Source organism: Chelonoidis abingdonii, chromosome 23, assembly GCF_003597395.2.
Source record: "Chelonoidis abingdonii isolate Lonesome George chromosome 23, CheloAbing_2.0, whole genome shotgun sequence".
In the NCBI taxonomy this organism is placed as follows: domain Eukaryota; kingdom Metazoa; phylum Chordata; order Testudines; family Testudinidae; genus Chelonoidis; species Chelonoidis abingdonii.
The window spans coordinates 5,991,761-6,015,797 of NC_133791.1; the positions used below are offsets into that span (position 1 = coordinate 5,991,761).

A 24,037-nucleotide genomic window follows, 5' to 3' on the forward strand; every position below is an offset into this window, starting at 1 on the left:
CTTGTTTAATTTTAAAGTGTTCTTAGCTTAACTTTTAAAATATCAGAATACCAGAATGATGCAATGTATTTGCAATAAGTTATGACTTTATGATGTTCCTTACAACATAAATCATCCTCTATATATCTGTTATTTTATAGAGAAGCTGAACTTACCTACTGGAGGCCAAAATGAGTGGAATGATATACATTCTACAAGTTGTACTATTTGAATCTCTATGGACTATCTACAAAAGAAAGTTGTACCAGTGTAACTAAATCTCCAAGCTGTAGGGAATGACTGGGTCAGTAACTCACAATGCAAGCAGCAGACAGAAGCACCAATCAAACTGCACCACATAATTTGGTGACAGTTACTTCATATCCAGATTTACTTCAGTTTTGCCCAGGTTGATTCCTTAGTGACTTAACACAAATCAATGTGAGGCACTCTTGAACTCAAGTTAGTGTGCCCACTCAAAGAGACTGCACTGATTTAACTAAATCAGCTTTTAAACAGATTTAGTTAAAATGGTACATAACTGATCATGTAGGCAAACCCTAAGTTGCTCGTTTGCTCTGAGGAATACAAAATGGGAACAGGAAGTGAGGACACAGAGTAACGCTAATCAAATTCTATTGCAATTTCAGCGGTACTTCAGTCAGCCATGTTCATTTTGTGTCTGGCTGACTCAGCAGTTCCAGATTGATGCATCAGGAACTGGAGAACTTTATATTGCCCTTCCAATGGATTCTTTGGGATATGAAATAATAACTACTATATTCTCTACTTCTACACACACTTGGCTGTAGAAAGATGCCAACAGAACTATTATTCCAAAAGAGTTGAGCAAACAAATTAAGACAGAGCAGTAATATTTATTATATTACTGTTCAGCAAACTGCCTTGGCAGAGGAGCTTACTAAATAAAAAGTTATAGTGGCTTAATTACATCAGTAAAATTCACAAGCACACATTTCAAATGAATCATGGACAAACACTAGACAAGTGGAAAACTGCCTAGAGATATGTCCATCACAGAAGTGGCGTATAATACAGAAATGCTTCTTTGATAAGAGAGATTATTCTGCTCACTGAAATGTCATTACTTGTATTAGTATTTAGAATTTCATTGTAACCCTGATTCAACACCAACAACAGACTAATAATGTAAGTGAGTACTGGACTGGACTCTTTATGCCTGTTTTTATTTTAAAGATAATGCCATGTTTTATGCCAACTTTTTTTTGTTGGTAATGTGATGTTACAAAAAACTAGTGTAGTGAAATCCTTAAACAAACAATTCATTTTGGGGGGAACAGGATACAGCTAAATATCACCAGCAAGACAGCCCTTTATTGTTTATCTAGATTTATAATACATACATATATACACACACACACACACTATTTAATGTAGTGCCATAATTCTGTAAACAGAATGACAACTACAGATGGTTAAAGTGCAATAATATTTATTGCATTGCTTCATTTTAGTCCAAACATGAAAGTGGGATTTATAAGGTTGTTTCTTTTTATCCCCATTTCTCCTCCTTTGGACTCTCTTACAAAGCCAGGATGTTATGTTTTATTCAAAACTATAAGGATCAAATTCTGTCTCTTTTTACCCCTCCATCTCCATAAACGGTTAGCTCAAATTAATAGTGCAGAGACATTATTTTATGCCCCCATTCTAGACAGTCTTGCAAGGCAGACACCAATCAATCATGCCTACAGAACAAGTTAACTGAATGGGCAAGAATGCATATTCTAAGATGCTGTATCACCTGACACTAGCACATGGAGAGTCCAGCCAGTGTGAACACCTTCAACTTTATGATAACATCCTTCAATTTAATTTACTAACGCTTTTTGAGCATATGCATTGGAAAAAGCCAGAGTCTGGCCCTTATATGTTCATTTACAGATACAACGGACATCACTTCACGTAAAGTACCATAGAGCGCAAAATCCTGATTCCCTCTGACTTCAATAGGACCAAGGTATGGGCCACATATAGTAGCTATGCATAGCAAAACATGTACATGGTTCTCAAGTTAGAACATTCCTAAAATCAGCACTGTCAAATGACAAAGGCTACACTTATCTAGGATTTTTTTGTTTTTGTTTTAATAGCTTTAGGTTTACATAGCTTTTAGGTTTACGCACATTTGTTCACATAGCTTTTAGGTTTTCCAAGTGGAAAAAAGTTCTACCAGATATTTCTCAACATTTTATAGATCCCACAAAGTAAGGATTTGAATATGAAGTACATACTTTGTCTACCCCTGCAAACACTTTGCTTTTGGCAGAAAGTGGTTTTTAATCACCATAATCAAAAGAAAAGCTTGCTCATCTTCAGTCATTCAGTGTAAACAAATATTTCTTTAAGTACTTGCTATAATACAAAATTTTAGAAGTGATTATTAAAAGTCTTATTAATCTCATTATGCTGTTTTTTTCTCTTTATTACATACTTTACTGATTTCTTTTTATGATATCATCCCTAAATTTGGCAGTGCTTCTCAACAAATCTCCACAATTTTTACTGTGTCCATTTTCATTTGTGCTCACTCTGACTAGTGTTTGCTATGGTTATCTCCAGCTATTTTATCCTTGTAATTAACATCCAGCAACAGCTTCTTTCACAAAGAAGATACTCTACAAATGCTAGTAAAGGCTGTATCTTTTTGTGTCTTTCCTGCTAATCTGAATAGCTCAAGGTTGGCCCCTTCATTATTTTTGCTTCCCATAAATGTTCACCACTCAGCTTTCTTCACCTTCTTTGTTATTCCTGCAATGCTGAAATTTAATGGTCAATAAAACTAAAGCAGTGCATCATGAACTTAATCAGGAAGCCTCCAGAATCCGTTCTTTGTTGCAACTGCAGATTTGCTAGGCTTGTTTTGTGTTCTATGGCTACTATTCAGAGAACCTGAGAGAGGCCTCTCTCTTTTCACTGATAAAAGGGATGTTACATTAAAATGTACGAATCACATTTTAAAATATGTCAGTATTCAAAATAAAGAATACTTGTCAAATCACTGTCCAGCGAACATATCACAATCACATGTCAGGTAGATACATTTTCTGTGACTGTCTGAAATATTCCTTGTACCTTGCCTCACCCAATTAATCCAGGATTAATTTATCACAGAAAATAAGACAAGTCTGTCATGAATCAAAATGCAGTTGAAGTGTATTTTACTAATCCAATCTAGCAGAAACAATGCACTTCCATGCAAGAAATACGCCTCTCATGACAGAACAATGAGAATGGTTTCCAGTGTTTTATGTGATCACATTTCAGAACTGTCACCCCCTCCTGTTTATAAATTGTTTCAAAAAAAAAAAAAAAAAAATCAGCATAGAAAACATATACTCAGGGTACAGATAGGAAACAAAATTAGATTGCATTTACTTAATATTAGGAATTAGCAAACAATCACTTTATCAAGGAATGAAAAGACAGTATTTGAAGATATAAAACATTTAGTTGTTGAACTGAATCAACTTGCCATGTGAAACAAGCTTCAAAGAGCTCTTAAAGTGAGAACACTGCAAACTCCAAGAATGCAGAGTGCAAATTAAGATGATAAAATTACCTGTAGCCTATACTTGTTAAGTTACTACTTTCAGCAACACCAAAAAAAGACAGACTAAAACAAAGAAAACAAGACATCTCACAATCTACTGTATACTTATAAATTGATGTAGAACAAAAAGGGTTTCAGATGAAATTTGCAACTTATTTCCATTTGCTGAATAAAAATGAAGCAATCCTATAAGATGTGACCTTGACTTGCCCTTCCCTCTCCATGTTGTATTGAATTTTCTCTTTGTTCGCAGTTCTTCTTTACAAAGCAAGCCCAAAGCTGTTCTTGTTATACTCTTATACAGGGCAGATTTCTATACCCAGAGCTTAATTTATATTCACATCAGAGATTAATCTCATATCAAAATGAATGTAGAGTGAGTTGGAATATTGTTTAAAAATTATTTCCAAAGTTCCAAGATTTTTTTTTTAAATAACAACATTCATAGACCAAATCCAGTAGAGAAAAAGGCATCTGAAAATTGTTTAAGAACATCCAAAAGCATTATATAAAATTATTTTGTCTGACTAAATTAATCTGATTACAATGTATGCCATAAATATTACAGAATCGCGAAGTGAAATATTAGATACACTGCACAAATTCAGTAAATCACTGATTGTATGCAAGAAAAACGTGAGAGTCCTTTCCCACCACATAGAGCCCTCCCATCCACTCCTATATCCCAAGGGTATGCCTTCTAGACAATAAAAGGATACAGTACCTACTCCAGCTTCTAGACTATTTATAGCAGCCAACTCTATACCCAATAGCATCTGCTGTTTTAATCCTAACTAACAGGAGAAAGACCCATGCAGCTCAGGATATCTGCTCTTTCTGGTATATCTGAACTCCACTTTTCCATCAATCCTCCAAACACCTTGTTGAAACAAGCCTAGATGTCTTTTGCATTTATACATACCCTGTGGTTCAGGTCACATCACCATTAACTTAATTCATAGATGTGTCACCATTGCCCTGAAGCAATTCTGATAAAGTTCTATATTTACTCCTAAATTCTTAGGTTTTTTTTTACTTTTCAAATGTTCCCTAGACTTTTTCCAAAACAAATTAAGTCATCTCTTTTCCTACTAAAAATCCAGCTCCATGAATCTTTCCTCTTAACATAATCTCCCAATAGTCATTTACCTTCTTCTCCAAGACTATGGTATCCCTTCCTACAGTCATGACCAACAGTAACTAATTCCAGAGGTAGAAACAGCTCACAGGCTGACTCTTTGGTGTCTTATAGCACAACATGTTTTTGAACTACATCTCTTAATAATATTGACTCTCTTCTCTAGGCGCTTATCTTGGTATTTTTCTGTGTACTCATAAGGACAAGCTTAATTCCCCCCCTTTTAGTTTAATTTTGATTAGCATTTTGGGTCCACAGACTTGTACATTCAATAAAGGAAAAACCCTAGATTTAGACCAACTGAAAACAAATCAAGAAAATCAATTCACTCCCCCACTTAGACTTTCTATTACTGCTTTTTAACTCAGCTATAAATCCTCCTAAAAATATAATCGGATCTGACAAAAACTGAACAATGATGGAACTAGCAGGTGCTGCTGCAATGTAAATTACAATAACGTTGGACCTACACATTTAATTACTTATTGGGAAAATAGATTAACAATTGATTGTACAAACATTGTGGGATAATAATCTTTCAAACAGGCATTCTTAAAATTCATTCAATTATTTTTAAACCTCTTCCAAAGTTTTATAAGTTGAGGTTGTTGTTTTTTGGACTCAGACAAGTGGGACAGGAAAGATAAGTGTCATAAAAATCAGCTGCTGTTACTATTAACAATCTTATAGAAAAAAAACTCTTGCCTTGATCAGTCTGAAGCAACTTGAGAATCATTTACACCAGCTACAGGTTTTTTCCACATTACACTTGCTTGACGGTGAAATTAATTTAGCAGTTGGCAAAGTCTGTTAACTGGAAAAATCACTTCTCTGGAGTATTTGCTGTCAAATCCTAATAATAGTGACTGTCAGACCTAAAATGCTTTTAGGATGATGCTCCAAACACCTTCTCCCCTTCCTACACACACTTGAAAATTAGGTCTACACAAGAGGCTTGAAAGAGCAGAATACTTTATATGTATAATCTTGATTTGAGGAAGCTATATAGAATGTTCTCAGATGTTGACTCAGTGGCAGGCTGTCTTATCCCAGAGAAAAGTGTGCCTTTCAAAAGCAAAAGACTCCAAAAGATAGTGATGGAGATGATCATAAAAATGAGCTCCCTGCCTCCTGTGCTCCATAACTCCCTATTCTTGGACCGTGCACATTGTTACCCCTTATCACTCAGATATCACTGGGCTTCACTCCCTCTTAAAATATATTCTTTCCATCATTCAAGTAGAAAACAATCAGCCCCACAGTAATACAGTATGTGAAGGGAATTAGCGAACATGCTCAGTGTCCTAACAAAGTATCATAGAAATGTAGGACAGGAAGATACTCACTCCGTTGCACTCAGGCAGAACTAAGTATTATCTAGACCATCCCTGACAGGTGCGTATCTAACCTGTTTTTAAAAACCTCCAGTGATGGAGATTCCACAACCTCCATAGGTAATATCTTACAGTGTTTAACTACTCTGACAGTTAGGAAGTTTTTCCTAATGTCTAACCTAAGCCCTAAGTTGCTGCAATTTAAGCCCATTGTTTCTTGTCCTGTCCTCAGAGGTTGAGGAGAGTGAAAAAACTGTTCTTCTTATAACCACCTTTTATATACTTAAAAACTGTAATTATGTATTCCCCCACTCCTTCTCTTCTCTTCTGCAGACTAAGCAAGCCCAGTTTTTTCCATCTTCCATCGCAGATCATGTTTTCTAGACATTTAATCATTTTTGTTGCTCTTCTCTGGACTTCAGTTTATCCACATCTTTCTTGAAACATGGTGCCCAGAACTGGACACAATGCTGAATCGGAGGCTTTATCAGAATAGAATAGAGCGGAAGAAATACTTCTTGAGCCTTGCTTGCAATGTTTCTGCTAATAAATCCAGAATGATGTTCGCTTTTTTATTTTTTGCAAGTCTTACACTGTTGACATACATTTAAATTGTGATCCACTGTTACTAGGGCCCTACCAAATTCATAGTCCATTTTGGTCAATTTCACAATGATAGGATTTTAAAAATCATAAATATCATGATTTCAGCTATTTAAATCTGAAATTTCAGAATGCTGTAATTGTAGGGGTCCTGACCCAAAAAGGAGTTGCAAGAGGGTCACAAGGTTTTTGTGCGGGGGGGGGGGTTGCGGTACTGCTACCCTTACTTCTGTGCTGCTTCTGGCAAAGGCGCAGCGTTCAGACCTGGGTAGCTGGAGAGTGGTGGCTGCTGGCTGCGAGCCCACTTCCGAAGGCAGAGCTGCTGCCAGCAACAGCGCAGAAGGATAGCATGGCATGGTATTGCCACCCTCACCGCTGCCCTGCTGCTGGCAGGGCGCTATCTTCAGAGCTGGTCGCTCTGCCAACAGCCACCATCGTTTTCTGGCCATTCAGCTCTAAAGGTAGCACAAAGGGAAGCTTCAGCCCTGCAGGACTCCTCTGCTGGGTCGTGGGGCTTCAGCCCCACTCCTGCTGAAGCTCTGAGCCCCAGCAGGCACAGAGACCCCAATCCCCATTGGGCAAAAGCCAGAGGCAATGCATGGGAGGGGCATGTGCAGTCCTGTGCCTCACTCACCATTTTTGCCAAGATTTACTGGCCCCTTTCAGTCCAATGGTGTGGTCAGGCTCCCTCCCTGCACAGCAGCTGCTAGAACCAGAAAGCTGGAAGCTGTGGCCATGAGGAGTGGCTGCGGCAAACATCTGGAAGCTACAGGGAGAGCTGCTACTTTTGCTGTTGTCTCTCCCCATGGAGCTAAAGCAGCAGCACCTCCCTTACTCCTGGGGGATTCTGCACCACTGCACGTGCGCAGAATTTATATCTGCACTAAATATGCAGATTTCTTTGCTTCCCTGCAGAAAAATGACTTTCTGACAGGGAAGCCAAGGGAAGCCAAAAAGCGGTCATACAACCCTCCCCAGCAGTATGTTTCACAGGCACAGGGCAGCTGGCAGACAGGTAAATCACTGTGGGGCAGGAGGTGAGACTGGGCTCAGCTGCTAGTCCCGGCTGGGCAGGACAGGACTTCCTCTTTCCCTGCACAGCATCCAGGGCTGAGTCAGACCCACCCCCAGATTTTTCCCCCAGATCAAGGAAGCTCTGGAAACTTCCCTAGACCCCCACTTTCTTCACCCATCGCTCCTCAGCTGCAGGGGGAGGGATCCTTGTACAGGGAGCTTCTCTCCCATCCTCCCAATCCCTGTGAATCCAAACTCCCTCATACCCAGACCCTCCTGCCTCACCTCCCCCAACTCCAACCCCTCCCACCCACTGATTAGCCCCATTCCACTGCATCTGGCCACCCCAAGCCATCTGAACCTGGATCCCCCCTCCCCCACAACAAGCCCCTGTGCATACAGATCCTACCCGTATCCAGATTGCCCCACACAGGACACCACTCTGCCCACATCGGATCCCCCCCACACTATGTCCCTTCACACTTGTATCCTGTCTTGCTGAGCCTGCCTGCTCACACCTGGTGCATTTGGCATGGAGGGGCAGGGCCCTGGGATGTTTCTGGGGCAGGTTTGGTCCTTGAGTTATGTCAGGGTTGGGTACAGCCTCACCACTGAGTTCATGTCCCAGGGGGAGCTGCACAGTGATCTTCCACCTCTGTGCAGTCAGTGGCCTGTGCTCTCCTATGCCCTGCTAGAGCCTCCACCTTTATTTGACAAATAAAATTAGCAAAATTTTAAAATATTGTGCGTAGAATTTAATTTTTTGGTGTAGAATGCCCTCAGTAGTACTCCCTGCAGCGCCAAGCTGTTTGCTGCTACCTCTCCCTGCAGAACACACACCTGGGAGCTGAAGGGAGTGGCAGCTGAGGGTAAGGGGTGGAAATGCCTGAGGAAGGTGTGACTCAATCTGCCTGTGTGTGTGGGGGGACGACCTTTAAATTGTGGGGCCCCCCTAGCAGCCACCAGTTGTCTCTGAAGCACCTACCCCCAGCACGGAGCAGAAGCGCCGAGCTCCCCTGCCCCCAGTCTGGTAGGTGAAGAATGGGGATGTATGGAAGGATCCAGGAGCTGCACTCTAACTGTAAAAGAGCCACATGCAGCTCAAAAGCCACGGCTTGGCCACCCTGGGTTATGCAAATACAGGTCAGGGATGGTTGTAGGTATACTTGGTCCTGCCTCAGCACTGGGAAGCTGGACTAGATGACCTCTTGAGGTCCCTTCCAGCCCTACGTTTCTATGATTATTTTGCTGCTCAAAAATGTGTTATTTTGCCCAGGTACACAAAACTTGCATTGATCTTCTTTGCAGCTATATCACACTACAAGTTCACGTCAGGTAACTCATGTAATCTGAATACAGGATGCCTTGCACAACATACGATTCTGTAACAACCCACCTTATTGTTAGTACACTAATAGGCAGGAAAAGCTACTTTTAAAGGACTTAGTTGAAATTAAAATTAACTTTGTACAGGCATTCATTCAGCTGTTATATTTTTATCAGGACTTCTGTTCTCATTTCAGACACCGGTCTAGAAACAGTCAATCTTTAACCTGAACTCTTCTAACTTGAAATAAACTGCTCACAAAATACCTCAGCATGTGACCTGATTCTGATTTTTTTTTAAAATGAGGAAAACTTAAAAATATTAAACTGAAAATATGAATTCGTATAAAGCCAGAGTTAGAAAGCGTACATGACTTTCTGAAGTAGTATGTGTGTGGAGTCAAGAACTCAAGAGCACTAAAATTTAGCTCTGCAGTCTCCCTCTGTGGCCTCAAACAACTGTCTCAGTTTTCTCACCTCTGAAAAGGGGATAATATTTATACTTTGAAGTAGATATCATGAGAATTAACTAATATTTGTAAAGTGATCTGAAGAGGAAAAACTATTAAAAACACTACATAGCCAAATGGCAGTAAAATCTCTTCTGTAACAGCTTAGACATTTTACAAGCTTATTCAATATATCCATAGAGAGTTTTGGACTAAGTGGTTGATGTGATGATATACAGATTCTAATAGAAAATTTAATGCTGCCACCCACTTACATTTTTATGATATTGGAGGAGTATCAAATCCTGACCTAAGAAAATGACCCGTCAAGAAGTGTTTCTGATGGTTTCTCAGCCTTGCTTACAGTCTACCTTATGGAATTTTGTGTATCTTTCCCTTTATGGACCTTGGGAAACAGAAGGTGTAGAAATTAGCATGTTTTTCCCCCTCAAATATTAAAATTTTGAATCACAATCTGAAGATTTAAAAGAGACATAATTTACAACTATAACTTAAGACTGTGTTTCTCATACTTTTGAAAGATGATCCTCCTTCCACCCAAGTTCACAAAAATGAAACCAGTTGTACCATCACAGAACCTCACCATATGCTTCTAGAGACCTAGATCTCTTAATTTGCCTATATTCCATGCCCCCTAGCCACTCCCCACATACACTTTGGAAATGCTGCATAGAGATTCATAATGCGACTGTAGCAGGGTGGTTACCCACTCTTGCCCTGTGGGGTTTAAAACAGCCCAGGAGAGGGCTGTGGCAAGAAGCCTCGACTGATTGGGGGAAGGTAGGCTCAGCTGGGGCCATGCCCCAATCAGGCCCCTATAAAAGGCAGCGAGTCAGAGGCCCAGGCACTCTCCCTCTGTCTGTAGAGGGAGAAGGCCCTGGCTGCAAGGTGCCAAAAAGGGAACCTAGATTGGAGCAGGACTGGGGGAAAGGCCCAGGGAGCTCCGGCCTAGGAAAGCCCCAGGCTGCAGGCCTGATAAGGCCTATTAGGTAGTGGGTTGCAGGGGGCAGCCCATGGGTAGGCAGAGGCAGCAGGTCTGAACCCCCTTTGCCTATGATGAGTGGCTTATACTGCAGTCTGCACCAGTAAGTGGGGGCTAGATGGAGACTAGCAGTAGCCTGACCTTGAGGCAAAGTGGGGTTAGTGAGTGGGGGTTCCCCTGGAAGGAGGAGACCCTGAGGCTGTGAGGGGTTAGTGCCAGAGGGGCAGCACCCCAGGTAACAGGAGCACCGGGGTCCTAGGAGGGACACAGGGCCAGTGGCAAGGCAGATCACTGGCCTGCAGAGGGTGCTCCAAGGCTGGGAGAGCTAATTCCTGAGGGTAACCAGCAGAAGGCACTGCGGGGTGAGTCCACATGCTTACAGTGAGCCTTCCTCTCCATTAAAGCATTTAAGAAAGAACAGTGAAGTCATTAACAGTATTTCATTTAAATTCTCATCACTCGTCCCCGAGCTTGAAATGAATGGGGAAGTTCACACCTGTCAGAGCTATTCTTTCAGGCTCTCTGAAAAAATCAAGTGGACATCTCTGTATCACTTGCTTCACATTTTGAAGATTCTCTTCATAACCATAAACAGCTAGAGACTTTTAAATGGAAGCTGAAAATCTGGAGAACAAAGAGATTTGCCTGTACCTGCCCCAATCCCAATTAGTGAAAGGACATAAATTAATTATCTCAAAGTGTAGGTCAAGAACACTGCACCATTTAATATTATATTCTTGTTTATTATTTGTTTAGTGGTGACTATAAGCTCAGCATTGCACAAACACAGATAAAGAGGGTTGTACTAAACTCTTGTAGTATTATCCTTAAACTTCTCTTTATCCCCAGCTAATAATTCAAACACAAACATTTATGGATGTGAAGTATCAGTGCTGGAATCTGAGAGACCTGAATCAGGTACTTCTCTGGTCAAAATCAGGCTTCTCGGTATTTCAACTCCCCACCCTCCCAATAACTAACCAAGGAAAAAAACTTAAGTCCTAGACTAAAATAAACATTTCTAATCTGTTGAACATGTATATTTGCCAGACTTAATTATTTTAGAGTAACACCTCCATACTTCTGAACTGCTCACTGCTTTAACATGCCTACAATTAGTTTCCTTCTGTAGGATTAAATGCTATACAAGTCTCAGCTGGCAGCAAATTCTTCAATGGTCAGTCATTTGCAGCAAACTCTCAATCTTCAGCTTCACTTCTGCAATGGTCTCTATTTCCAATTAGCCTAGCCTAGAATCCCAATTTTTTTTTTTTTAATACACAGATGCATATATGCACCGAGAGCAATGTAACATTGTCCTTTGTGCTTGAAAGACCCTATTCATCTTATTCGTAGGCCTTTGGATGTTCCTGTGGCTTAAATACAAAGTTATCAAGATCTAAAACATGTAATGGAGCAGCTGGTTTTAAAAAAGACCTTTAGACAAAAGATATCCTTTAACAACTAACCTTGAAATTGTCATCTGGAGGCTGATTATACAAATCTCTTTACAGACACTAAAACAAAAAAACAAACAAAAAGATGCTCTAGTAGGTCTAACGGATTTGCAAGTATCTGTTGTGGTCAGTGAGTCACCCAACAAATACTCATCACTGATCAACTTGGTCAATAACTCCTTCCAGCCAAAATGAATGTTTAGATTGAAGAGATAGCTACCTACCTTTATGGATGGAGTGGTTTTGGAGGGACAAGTGATAAGACGGGGAAATTGAACTGAGAGAGACTTAGAAGGGAGAAGGTTTTTAAAGACACGTGACACTTCCCTATGCCACTATTGTTCATATCTTAAGTTAGTAGAGACAGACAGAGAAAACGAGAAAAGCCAAGCCACCCACTTGAGCCCTTAAACTAGTGTAACTGAAGCTTCCCTTATTCGAAATACATTTTTGTTTACAATTTATGGACTGAAATTTACACATCTGGTAAGTATCTAGCATTATTAACTACAGGAAAAAGAGTAAACATCAAAATAAAATATGAGCTACGGAATCTCACACCTACAGAGTCATTAAAAAATCCCAAAGCCTCTCTTTTATTTCCTCATTGGGGTTTCAGTTTTAATAAAAATTTTGGAATTAAATAATTCTAATCAAATAAATAATGGACTTAAACCACAGTTCTTATTCTTAAGATTTACCACCCCTGTGGCAATCTATATTTTAATTTCTCTTAATCTACATAAAATTGCATGCAATAAAAATCATGTGGTACACATTACGAGGATGGAGGCAGAGATTTCAGACATTCTTGAGAAACTATGACACAGCTCTTTTAAAATCCTGAGCAAATACATATTTTACAAGAAAAGCAGTTCATTTTTCCCCTTCTGCCATTTCAACCAATGAAGAGCTTTTTTTATTAATTAGTTTCAAAACAGATGTATTACCCAATGCAATCCAAGCTATGTCTTCCGAGTTGTCTCTATGGTCGCAATAGTTCCTTTCTTCACTGGGGGATGGGATTGGTTCACGTGCTCTGAATAACCTAATCATTGCTGCCAATACAGTAAGAAATGAAGGGAAAAACCTGTCCTTGTGAGCTAGCACAATATTTACAGGCCACACAACTGTCGCAACAAGCCTTTTACAGCTATTGTGTTGCACTAGGCAGAATATACAGCAAAATTATAGGCTCAGCTCTAAAATAAATTCACAAGACAGATACTAATTAGATTAATAAAATACCTCATTCAACCTTAGGACATAATTTTCGAGGGAGAATATGGAAAAGGAGTAACTAAATCAAAAGCTAACACCAAAAAATTGAGCAGATAAACAAAGAATATCAAACATCCATGACAGAATCTATTCAAAAAAAGGGAGGGGGGAAATTCAGCAAAGATCACCATCGATATTCAACAACAAACATTATCAATGTGCTATCATGGCAATGCCACAGCATCAACATGCTACTGCAGAAAAATGCTATATCCTATTAAAAGCTTTAATCAAAGTGCTCTATTGAGAGAAAAAGAATGGCAAGTGAAATCCTTAAAATCCATTAGTATTAACTATCCAACATCGAGAAATTTATCATCATTAAACATAATATTGATTTACTCAGACGTAGCAATGCAGAACAAAAAGCGCAACAGCACATTTCTTCCCATAATATTATATGGAACGCTCTACTTCAAAACAAAATATTTCATTATTCAAACAATCTAAAGCAATTCACTACACTGCAAAATGAAAAAAGGCCTTTGCTAATTTAAAGACTTACAGCTTCGGAGCATCGTTTTCAATCTTATAACAAATAGGCCCTAAACACATACCATCAGGTTTTTTTGGATACATTTCCTTCATTAATCTCCCTTATTTTCAGCAGTATCACTCACTCTGCATACTCATATCTTCTTTTCTCCTAAAATCTATTACTCAAAAAATCCAAGTCTTTTCACTCCAATTTTGTCAACATTTCTCAGAGCTCTTTCAGCCACATCCCTACACACGCAGAGGCACCAACGATATCTGTATTTGTAACAATCTATGGTTGCAAAGGAGGACTGTAGGAAAAGCAACTACATGATAACCAAAATGCTGACTTCTATTATCTACTGCACCACATGCACACACATACCGCACCAATGGCTTCAATTCATAACAGCAATAGCAATGAAGGTACATAAAATCTATACAAAAAAAGACATGCATTACTCACTGGGTTTTATTCTTTTGCTTCCTCAGCATGTAATTCTTTACGCTTTACAGTGCAGTAGGTATTAAATGAAACATTTTCGCTTTCCCTTTTTTCACTGATGCTGCCGGTAGAATACCACTAGACACCAGGACAATAGGCAGGATCAGCCTGAACATTAAGAGCAAATATTTAATGGAAGACTGGTTATCCTGTTCTCTCCCTTTCACATCTCTGCCTCATGTATCCAGGCACGGGTGGTACTGGCTCCCTTGGGAGGCTGTAGCTAGCAGCTGAGGCACAAACTAAAACATGGCATGGACATCAAGGAGCTGATGTCACACACACACACAAAAACACTCCCTACAACCCTATATGTTTCTGCAGTATAACTCACAACTCTGACAAAGAGCTCTCTGAAAGATACAAATGAATAAGAAAAACAGTGGCAGCAAAACATGCTTGTGTTATACAACAAAAAGGGAATACCAAAAATGAAAACAGCGCCAAAAAACTGATTCAGTGTAGACAAAAAATGGGACCACAAAGTGATAAGAATGCCACTCAAATCTCATTCTGCATCAAGACAGTAGCAAGTCTGTAGCTTGTGGGCAAAAACAAATGCACCCACAAATTTTATAACAATGTTTAACATCAAATCTGAAAGAAGAGATGACCTACCCAAAAAATTAAAATATATGTACAATTTTGAAGACTGGTCTAATATATACAGCTCTGGCATGTTACTTCATAATTAAAAAACTCCCATTTTCATAAGGAAATCAGCATCTGAGGCTCCAGGCCAGCAGATGCCAGAAATACCTAGGGAAGGGCAGGTTGCATTCAGTATCTGGAAAGAGATACAAGCTGTTTTACCTCACCCATGTAGCAGCACTGCCATTCTGATTTATGTGAAATTGAGTAACTGTCCTGCTGAAGGTAAAAGATATCATGGTAACAACAGAAGTGATACATAGGGAGTAAAGAAGTCAGGTCTGAAGGAAAATCCGAAAGGACGGTGCGGGTGGATCATTCTAAGTTCAGGAGCTAGAGAACTGTGTGTATCCTATTCTAAATTAGGATGCTGCTTCTCAGAAAAAGATGTCTTCTTCAAAAACACTCACAAGAAATCTTTGATTAATAAGATTTTATTTTTCCAAAAACTGTCTTTGTTCTTCAAATGCAGGGTAAAATAGAATTCAATAACTTTTTCCTCAACACTGTCCTTGAATTGCACTTAGAAAAAAGCAGTTAGAAAACAGCACTGAGTTTTCAAGTCACATTCTTTATTCAAAGTTTTGCTCACTGGGACAACTTTTAGTACATCCCATTTTTTCATGAGTTCCAGGCAGACTGCAATCATACTATTATATTTCCACATACCAGACAACACCATAACATGAATACAAAACACTCTAAATAAAAATATTTTCTGCAATCTCCTTCAAATATACTATCTTTAGAGGTAGTTGTAGAGGGCAAAAAAAATTTAAAAAAAAATGAAATTCAAAACAAAAATCACAGCATATAAAAGCCACTTCAGAACATTATAAATAGGTACTTCATGACCTAATATGAACAACACAGACCAAAGCACTAAAAATTAGATGGATCTGGAAATTCAACTGATTGTTCTTCATATGCTCCATTCCAAACTGTCCATAGTTTTGTACAAATTGTGAAACACAGTTTGCAAGGACAGATTGCTAATATAAGTGGCAGCCTATTTTAATTTAGTAGAGAATTAATTTTTCACTTGTTCATGCAAATAATTTGAGACAAACCAAAAAATCTCTATTTATATAGTTCAATTTAAACAATATGATATTGCTGTAAAACAAAAATGATTTAAAAAATAATTTAATATAACAGAATACCATAAAGATATATTGTAAGATAAGAAGAAAAGATAAATAATCAAACAAAAAAACTGAAACAATTCAAATAGTTAAAAATTCTGTAACCTTCTACTCCAACATTACTCATGCCATATTTTACGTGCAGTAAAACTAGCAGGCAAATGTAAACTCATATTTTACTATGGATTTTGTTAAGTATAAAGTTAAACTTAAAATATTCTTCAGAGTAACCTACTTTCACGTCATGTCCTTCAAATAATCAAAATCACCAATATCAATAGAACTTCAGGTACAATTGCATAGTGACAATTCTATCTGTATTCATGCAGCTAAACAAACAATACTGCTGAACACATCAATTTATGCTAAATTAGTGTTGATACAATCTAATATCAACACCATAACAATATGGAAACAGTCAAAACTAGTTCACAATACCAGGTGTCCACGCAGTTCCCATAACTGCAAGAGATAATGTGTACAAAATTCATTCATTATATCTTTAGAAACCTGATTGCAAACTCCTTACCAAGCACATCCTACCAAACAGGCTTTTCAAAACAATCAAAGTGTGATTCAACAAGACTACTAAAACAGCACAAGAATGAGCATTCTACATACCAACAAAGAAACAGGTCAAGTGAATTATGGATCTCTACAGATTAATATAGTTTATAATATGGGGTAATACAATCAGGACAGCTATGAGTTAATGCTGAAATATTCAATGTCCTAAATATTCAAGTTATTTTAATTGAGATCATGTTAAATTGGAACACATCTCTAACATGCCATTTAATATTTGCACATATTTTGCTCACTTCCACGTTCTCCCTAAAGCTGTTCCAACATCATCAGATTAAACCAATGCGTTTTTTACAGTTTTTATTAAAATATTAACCCAGAACTACCGTGACTTAGAAGAACCTCTAGAAACACAAAGCCTTCAAATTACACTTGGAAGGGATTAGATAACTCAAGGGATGTGACTGGTCTGAGACAAGCAGTAAACAAAAGTTACCATCTACTGGCTGTTCAGTGGCCTATCATAATGAATTGATGGTGTCAAGTCAAATTCTTAGTAGAAAAGTGTTCAAATCACAAAAAACATTAACCCAACTGACACTCTCACAAGTCTACAATGGAGGCCAAGGACTGAATAGACATGAAAAGTGAATTGTTTTCTCACCTCTAGAGGTCAGGCCTCCAAGCAGGGGCGACCCATCCATATAGGCAAACTAGGCGGTCGCCTAGGGTGCCAAGTTAAATGGAATGCCAAATTCGAGGGGGAAAAAGAATTATAATTCATTTCTCTACATTTCTGAGAATTTATTAATATGTCAAATCTTTTATTTACTGGAAAAATAAATAGTATTTTAGCAGATTTTTTTTCCAATTTGCGACATAAGGTCAAGATGACCCACTCCCAGTTTTGATAAGCAATAACTCATCCACAATGAAACACATCCACTAGCAGTAAGAGCTGCAATGCTGGTGACACCTAACTTGAATATACATCAAGGCCGCACAGCCCGAAATTCATGTAGAGCGGAGATATCATGAGTTGATACATGTCAAATGGTCATTTTAACACACACTGCAGGTAGATGGTTAAGAATCGAGCAAATACTGTGGAAAATTGTGTTTCCTGGTGCCAAAGAATAAAGTCTTTCAGCATTATAAATCCAAAATGTGAGTATCTTTAAGCGTTATTAAACCTTACCATTATCGGGCTGTACAATTATGAACTTCTCTTTGTTATAACTGGTTCACATGTAATAAATAAGGTCCATGAAAAAAAAGTAACAGCATTAACGCTTAATAGACTATGAAAGCGATGACGTCACACTCCAAGCAGGTAATCATGAGGAAGGGGATTACTTTCCAAACAACTGGTGTCGGGTTATAACATTGAAAAAGGTCATTTTGTTTCCGTGTAAATGCTGTAATTAACTGTTTTGATAGCTGAGTGTATGTTACTAATCATTGAACCTTTAGCAGTGAAAAAACATATTGGAATGGCTGCAACGTGGTTTAAATCACCAACCATGTGATGGGTGTGTCAGCCATCCTTAATGCTATAATGCTTGCAGTCAGGAGCACAGTATATAACAATATTCAAATGCCCCATGGCAGAAAGAGGAAAAAGAAAACCCTCAGGAGCTGAATATCATAAATGAAGGCTGAGAAGGAAAAGGACCAAGCAAAACAGCAGACATCCTTCCTGAAATATCTTCTCTTTAATCCAAATGAAGATCGAAGTAGTTCACAGCATCCAGATGAAGGAAATTTACTTAGAGAGGAAGTTAACTCACATCCGCACAGAAGCAGTTCAGAACATCAAGATGAAGGTATATTACTTCGAGATGAGGGTAGCCCACATCCACAAAAATGCAGTTTGGAAACCCAAGATGGAAACTTACTTCTAGACGAAGGCAGCTCACAGCATCAGACTGATATGGAAGTGGAGAAAAATTTACTCACCTTCAGAGACACATGCAGAAACTGAAATAAATGAAGTAGAAGGAAGAAATGATGACGTTACAAACAAGTTACAGTATGAGGAGCCAGCTTCATGGCCCAGATGTGATGACAGTGTGCAGCAAATTCTCACGGAACATGAACCTGAACAAGTTCATGAATTTCACTTCCCTAAGAATGGAAATAAAAGAAAATTCTCTGCTCAGCATTACAAGAGGACACTCATTAATGGGGAAGAAATTCATTGAAACTGGTTACGATATTCAGTGTCGAAGGATTCTGTTTTGCTTTTGCTGCAAGTTGTTTAGAAAATCAAGCAATTGGTGTATCACTTACTGAAAATGGTTCAAAAGACTGGAAAAACAGCTTCCATTCTTTCTTCACATGAAAGAAGGACAGAACATTTGGAATGTCTTCAAAATTGGAAAGAACTTGAATTACGATTGAAAAAAGGAAAAACTCTTGAAGAAAATTTACATGTGATCTAGGAAAAAGAAGATAATTGGCAACAAATCTTGGAGTGTCTCATTGCGTTAGTGAGAGTTCTTGGTGGGCAAAATTTAGCATTCTGCGGCCACAGTAGAAATGAAAAATTATACACTCCAGGTAAGGAAACTTTTTAAAATTTGTTGAATACCTAGCTTTGTTTGATCCAGTCGTGAACGAGCATCTACGTAAAATAACTGATTGTGAAATACAGGTTCATTACTTAGCAAAAATATGCAGAATGAACTGATTAAAATCCTAGCAAATGCTATTAAAAAGAAAATTTGTTGAAGCTGACCATTCTGCAAAATACTTTACAATAATACTGGACTGTACACCAGATGTGAGTCATGTCGAACAAATGATGATGATCATTTGTTTTGTGGATATGGAAAAGTCTGCGGATGAAGATAATGTTGAAGTGCTCATAAAGGAACATTTTTTGGGTTTCATACCACTGAAGGAGACGACTGGAGGATTTATGATAAACTATTCTATAAGAGCTTGAAACAATGTCATTATCTGTTGAAAACTTACGTGGCCAAGGCTATGATAACGGGAGTAATATGAAGAGTAAAGACAATGATGTGCAAAGGAGAATGATGGAAATCAATCCTAGGGCCTTTTTTGTTCCTTGCAGTGTGCATTCTCTGAATTTGGTTATCAACGATGCCGCTAGACGTTGTTTGGAGGGAAGCAGTTCCTTTGACCTGGTGCAACGTGTTTGTGTTTTTCTCAGGTTCAACACATTGTTGGGAAATTCTGACTCGCCATGTGAATTCTCTAACTGTGAAACCACTTAGTGTACGTCTATACTACCCACTGGATCAGTGGGTAGTGTTCGATGCATCGGGGACTGATTTATTGCCACTCATCTGGACACAATAAATCGGTCTGCTAATCCACGCCCATACTCCACCTCGTAGGAGGAGTAAACGCAGTCGACGGAGGCACCGCGGCAGTCGACTCACTGCTATGAGGATGGCCAGGTAAGTCAAACTTAAGATACTTAGACTTCAAAGTTGCATATCTTAGTTCAACCCCCCCCCCTGCCACTAGTGTAGCCCAGGCTTTATTCAGACAAAATGGGAGAGTCGCATTGATGCTCTGAAGTCTCTTCGCTATGAACTTGGAAACATTTATGATGCCCTAATTGAAATTTATGATACCGTCTTTACTGGATCATCTGGCAATACGACACATTCAGATGCAGCAGCTCTTGCGAATGGCCTTTCCAAGTTCAAATTTGTGACTTCACTCATTTTGTCGTACAATATCCTTCTCGAGATTAACCTCCCTAGTAAGCAGCTTCAGGAAAAGAACTTGAACATACTTTCTGCTATTCAAAATCTGCAGCAAACTAAAAATATTCTGAAGAAATTCAGAAGTGATGAAAGATTCGAAAGAACACTGGTAAATTCTCTCGAGCTTGCTGAAGAAAGAGACTTTCTGACAGAATTTGAATGAGAGCCAGTTCATATTCGGCAAGAGAAACAGCAGTTTTCATATGAAGGACAAGACACACCCATTCAGAACCCAAAACAAAGGTTCAAAGTGAATTTCTACTTCGCAGTCTTTGATATTGCTATTCACTTGGTTAACGAAAGATTTCAACAGATGCAGCAGCTGAAGTCAGTATTTGGCTTTCTATATGATATCCACAGCTAGCAAAAGAAAACAGCAAAACAGATAAGAGAATTTTGTATAAAACCGAAGTCGGCATTGACTCATGAAAATTCAAAAGACATTGATGCTACAGATTTGTGTAGTGAGCTTCAGGCTTTTTCAAGACAATTTAAGAAACTTTCCACTCCTGAAGAAGTATTGAAGTTTGTTTGTGAAAATAAACAGAAGTTTTCCAAACATTTTTATAGCTCTACACATTCTTTTAAGTTTGCCAGTTTCCGTAGCTAGTGGGGAATGTAGCTTCTCAAAGTTAAAATTGATAAAAACTTATCTGTGTTCAACAATGGTGCAAGAGAGACTTGTTGGACTTGCCACAATGTCAATAGAGCATGAAACAGCTGGAAAACTGGATCTAAAAGAACTAGTGACTGAATTTTCAAAACTTAAAGCAAGAAAAGTCAGGTTTTAAGAGCAATATTTTTTATTCTGAGTGTTTTGAAAATACAGGTTAAAGTCCATTGAAGAGTTTTCTTATTTCTTTCTATATTGGATGTAGTGGTAATGGCAGTTAAAGCAGGATAGCGTAACGGATGATTTTGGATTTGTAATAAAAATTATAAATAACATTTTAAATGCATATTATTTGAAATAAGACTGAAATATCATCTAGCTGTCGTGTACAAATCTATTCTGAAAATTTCGTATCTCTTTTATCTGATCTCAGAGACTTTGCTTGGACAGACAGACGTTTTTGTGTTTAAAAAAAATGCTTAAAAAACATTAAAAGGTAAAAAGGGGCAAAATGTTTCCCCAAAACCTCAGCCTAGATCTGCCCTTAGGGTTTAGGGGGGGGTGCCGACTGCATGGTTCGACTAAGGTGCCAGTTGCTGGCAGCTAGTCTAGGGCTGCCCCTGCCTCCAAAACAGGGTTAGCTTGTAGGAGGAAAGCTTCAACTACCAGGCCCACACTCTCACCTGTTCTTTGGACAGAAGACTTCAGTCACCTTTCACAAGCACTCAAGGGCCAAGTGCAACCATCCTCTTCCATGATACTCTGGCAGAGTGTCCGTTTTAAGCGATGTGCCATTACACATGGCAGGACAAGGCATGAGCAAGCCAGGAGGTATTAGGAATAAGACAGTCGAGACTGCTCCAGCCCATGGACTGGAGCAGCCTCTGTGAAGGTCCAGCGGGCTTTGGAGGTTGGAAGAATTCTTTTCTCTAGCATTAGCTCAGTGCCCCCTCCGGCTTACTCGGGCCAGGGATTGAGCAGCACCAGATTTGAACCTAAATTCATTCACAGCTCTGTTCACAACAGTAATCTCTTCACAACAATCTAGGAATTAAGTTTATTTAGGTCATGTAGAAAATAATTTTAAAAAAATCAAACGGAAAAAATGGTGGTAGGCAATTCTTCTCTGAAAAGTTAACTATGTAAAAATGGAATTGTGATTGCTCATATTTATTGTGTTTCAGTGACTAGGTCAATTTGCTCAGCTTACAAGTTTATTTTTTTCTAGCCTTGCAAACTTATGTCCATACAACAGTTGGGAGGAGCAATTCCCAGCTCAGGTAGAAACACACACTATAGATCAGCGGTCGGCAACCTTTCAGACATGGTGTGCCAAGTCTTCATTTATTCATTCTAATTTAAGGTTCCACCTGCTAGTAATACATTTTAATGTTTTTAGAAGGTCTCTCTCTCTCTCTCATATAACTAAACTACTGTTGTATGCAAAGTAAATAAGGTTTTTAAAATGTTTAAGAAGCTTCATTTAGAATTAAATTAAAATGCAGAGCTCCCCCGTTTACCCCCCTGGACTGGTGGCCAGGACCCAGGCAGTGAGAGAGCCACTGAAAATCAGTTTGCGTGCCGCCTTTGGCATGCGTGCCATAGATTGCCTACCCCTGCTCTAGATTGTGTGCTAAAAATAACACTGCGGCCACAACAGCACAGGTGGTACGTCAGGCGAGACACTAGAGTACAATCCATGACCTCCTGCATGCATATTTGGGCAGAGTTGTATAGCCAGAGACCCATGCTGCTATAGTCACACTGACTTTCAGAGTGCTAGCTTCCATGAAGCTAGCACATATATATCTATTCAAGCTGGGAATACCATCTCACAGCTTCTGTGCTAACATACCATTAGTCTGGGATCTGAAAATCAAGCTAGGTTCTTTCAGGTTCACAAAATAACAAAGATTATGTAGTCAAAATTTAGTTAAACTGATTAACAGAATCCAGCTCACGCTCTCATATCTGAACTGGATCGGCAGTCCTAAAAGCAGATAGAAAGTAAAGCAACTGAATAGAGACAAGGAACAGATCTATTGAGAAAGGAAGTAAAGTACGACTTTTACATAGTTGTATGCAGTGCAGCTGTAACCATGTCAGTCCCAGGATATTAGAAGAACTCTAAAGAAGAGCTCTGTATGGCTCAAAAGCTTGTGTCTCACACCAACAGAAGTTGGTCCAATAAAAGATATTACTTCACTATGTAAAAATGAGAGAGAGAAGGTGGGTGACTTTTCAGATCAGAATCACTTTACATTTGTTTAAAATTCTCCCCTGACGTTTCTCTCTTTAGGTAACTGTCTCTTCCCCAGGTTAGTTACCATACTTTAGGGGCAAACAATCTTATTTGGGATTAGTACTAATCTGGATTGGTACAATTTGGAATTTCTTCTTAACTGTGCTCAACGTAATGTATTTCACATATAACCTTCATGCTGAATTTGAAAATAAGTGATCCTCTGGAACTATCAAAAACCTCAGATAAGCTCAGTAGGTTCCAGCTGATGGGCTGTACTAATGGAACCATGACTTGTAAGTACTTAACTTTCAGGGCACCTGCTGATACACAAATCAGTAGTCTATGAAAAAGGAAAGCACTTTAGAAATATCTAACTGTGAATTAATCCAGACTTTGAGTATTGTTTTTCGAGGGCTGATGAGGGGGATCTGATGCAGAAAGATAAAGTGACTTGCTCAAGGTTACAGAGCAGTCCAGTAGCAGAGCTGGGAATCAGCTCCAACATTCCTAAATCCCAGCCCTTAGTCATTGCTGTCCTGGGGTTTTCTGTACTGAGGCTCTGAGTGGCTATCTTGCAAGAGATTATTAAAAAAATAATTGCTTGAAAAAATTTCGGTATCACTTGAAGAGCCCTTCATGTATGTCAACTGAGAGTTTTACTTATTTTGAGGTCTGTTCCAAAACCTACAGAAGCCAATGGAAATCTTTCCATTGATTTCAGTGGACTTCAGCTCTGGCCACAATTAGTTTCATAACTCAATTATATTCCTGTTCCTTGGTTTCTTTACTATAATATCTATCAAACTATTGGAATTAGTAGTGTTTAATTTTACACTAAAACTGAATGCTGAAATTCAGGGTCCTCTGTTTGCAGTGAACTTGATTGTTTTTCAGCTAATGTGCAGTACAAATCTCTGCATAATTCTCTAATTTCAGCTGGCTCTTTATTAG

At 38.7% G+C, this 24,037-nt stretch overlaps 1 protein-coding gene across 5 annotated transcripts in view; it reads right to left on the reverse strand.

Annotated features, from left to right (window-relative positions):
* PRKCZ (protein kinase C zeta) overlaps positions 1–24,037 on the reverse strand; it is a 150,449-nt gene that overhangs the window by 101,675 nt on the left and 24,737 nt on the right. Inside the window, exons 1-2 of one of the 5 annotated variants that reach the window (XM_075060321.1) lie at positions 13,737–13,931; positions 12,849–12,956 (exon numbers count right to left, since the gene is read on the reverse strand). The exons of the other annotated variants lie outside the window; for them this stretch is intronic. Coding sequence (XP_074916422.1) covers positions 12,849–12,956; positions 13,737–13,767 — 139 coding nt within the window. The 5' untranslated portion in view covers positions 13,768–13,931. Of the gene's footprint in view, positions 1–12,848; positions 12,957–13,736; positions 13,932–24,037 lie in introns of those variants that run through there. 5 annotated transcript variants of the gene reach the window in all.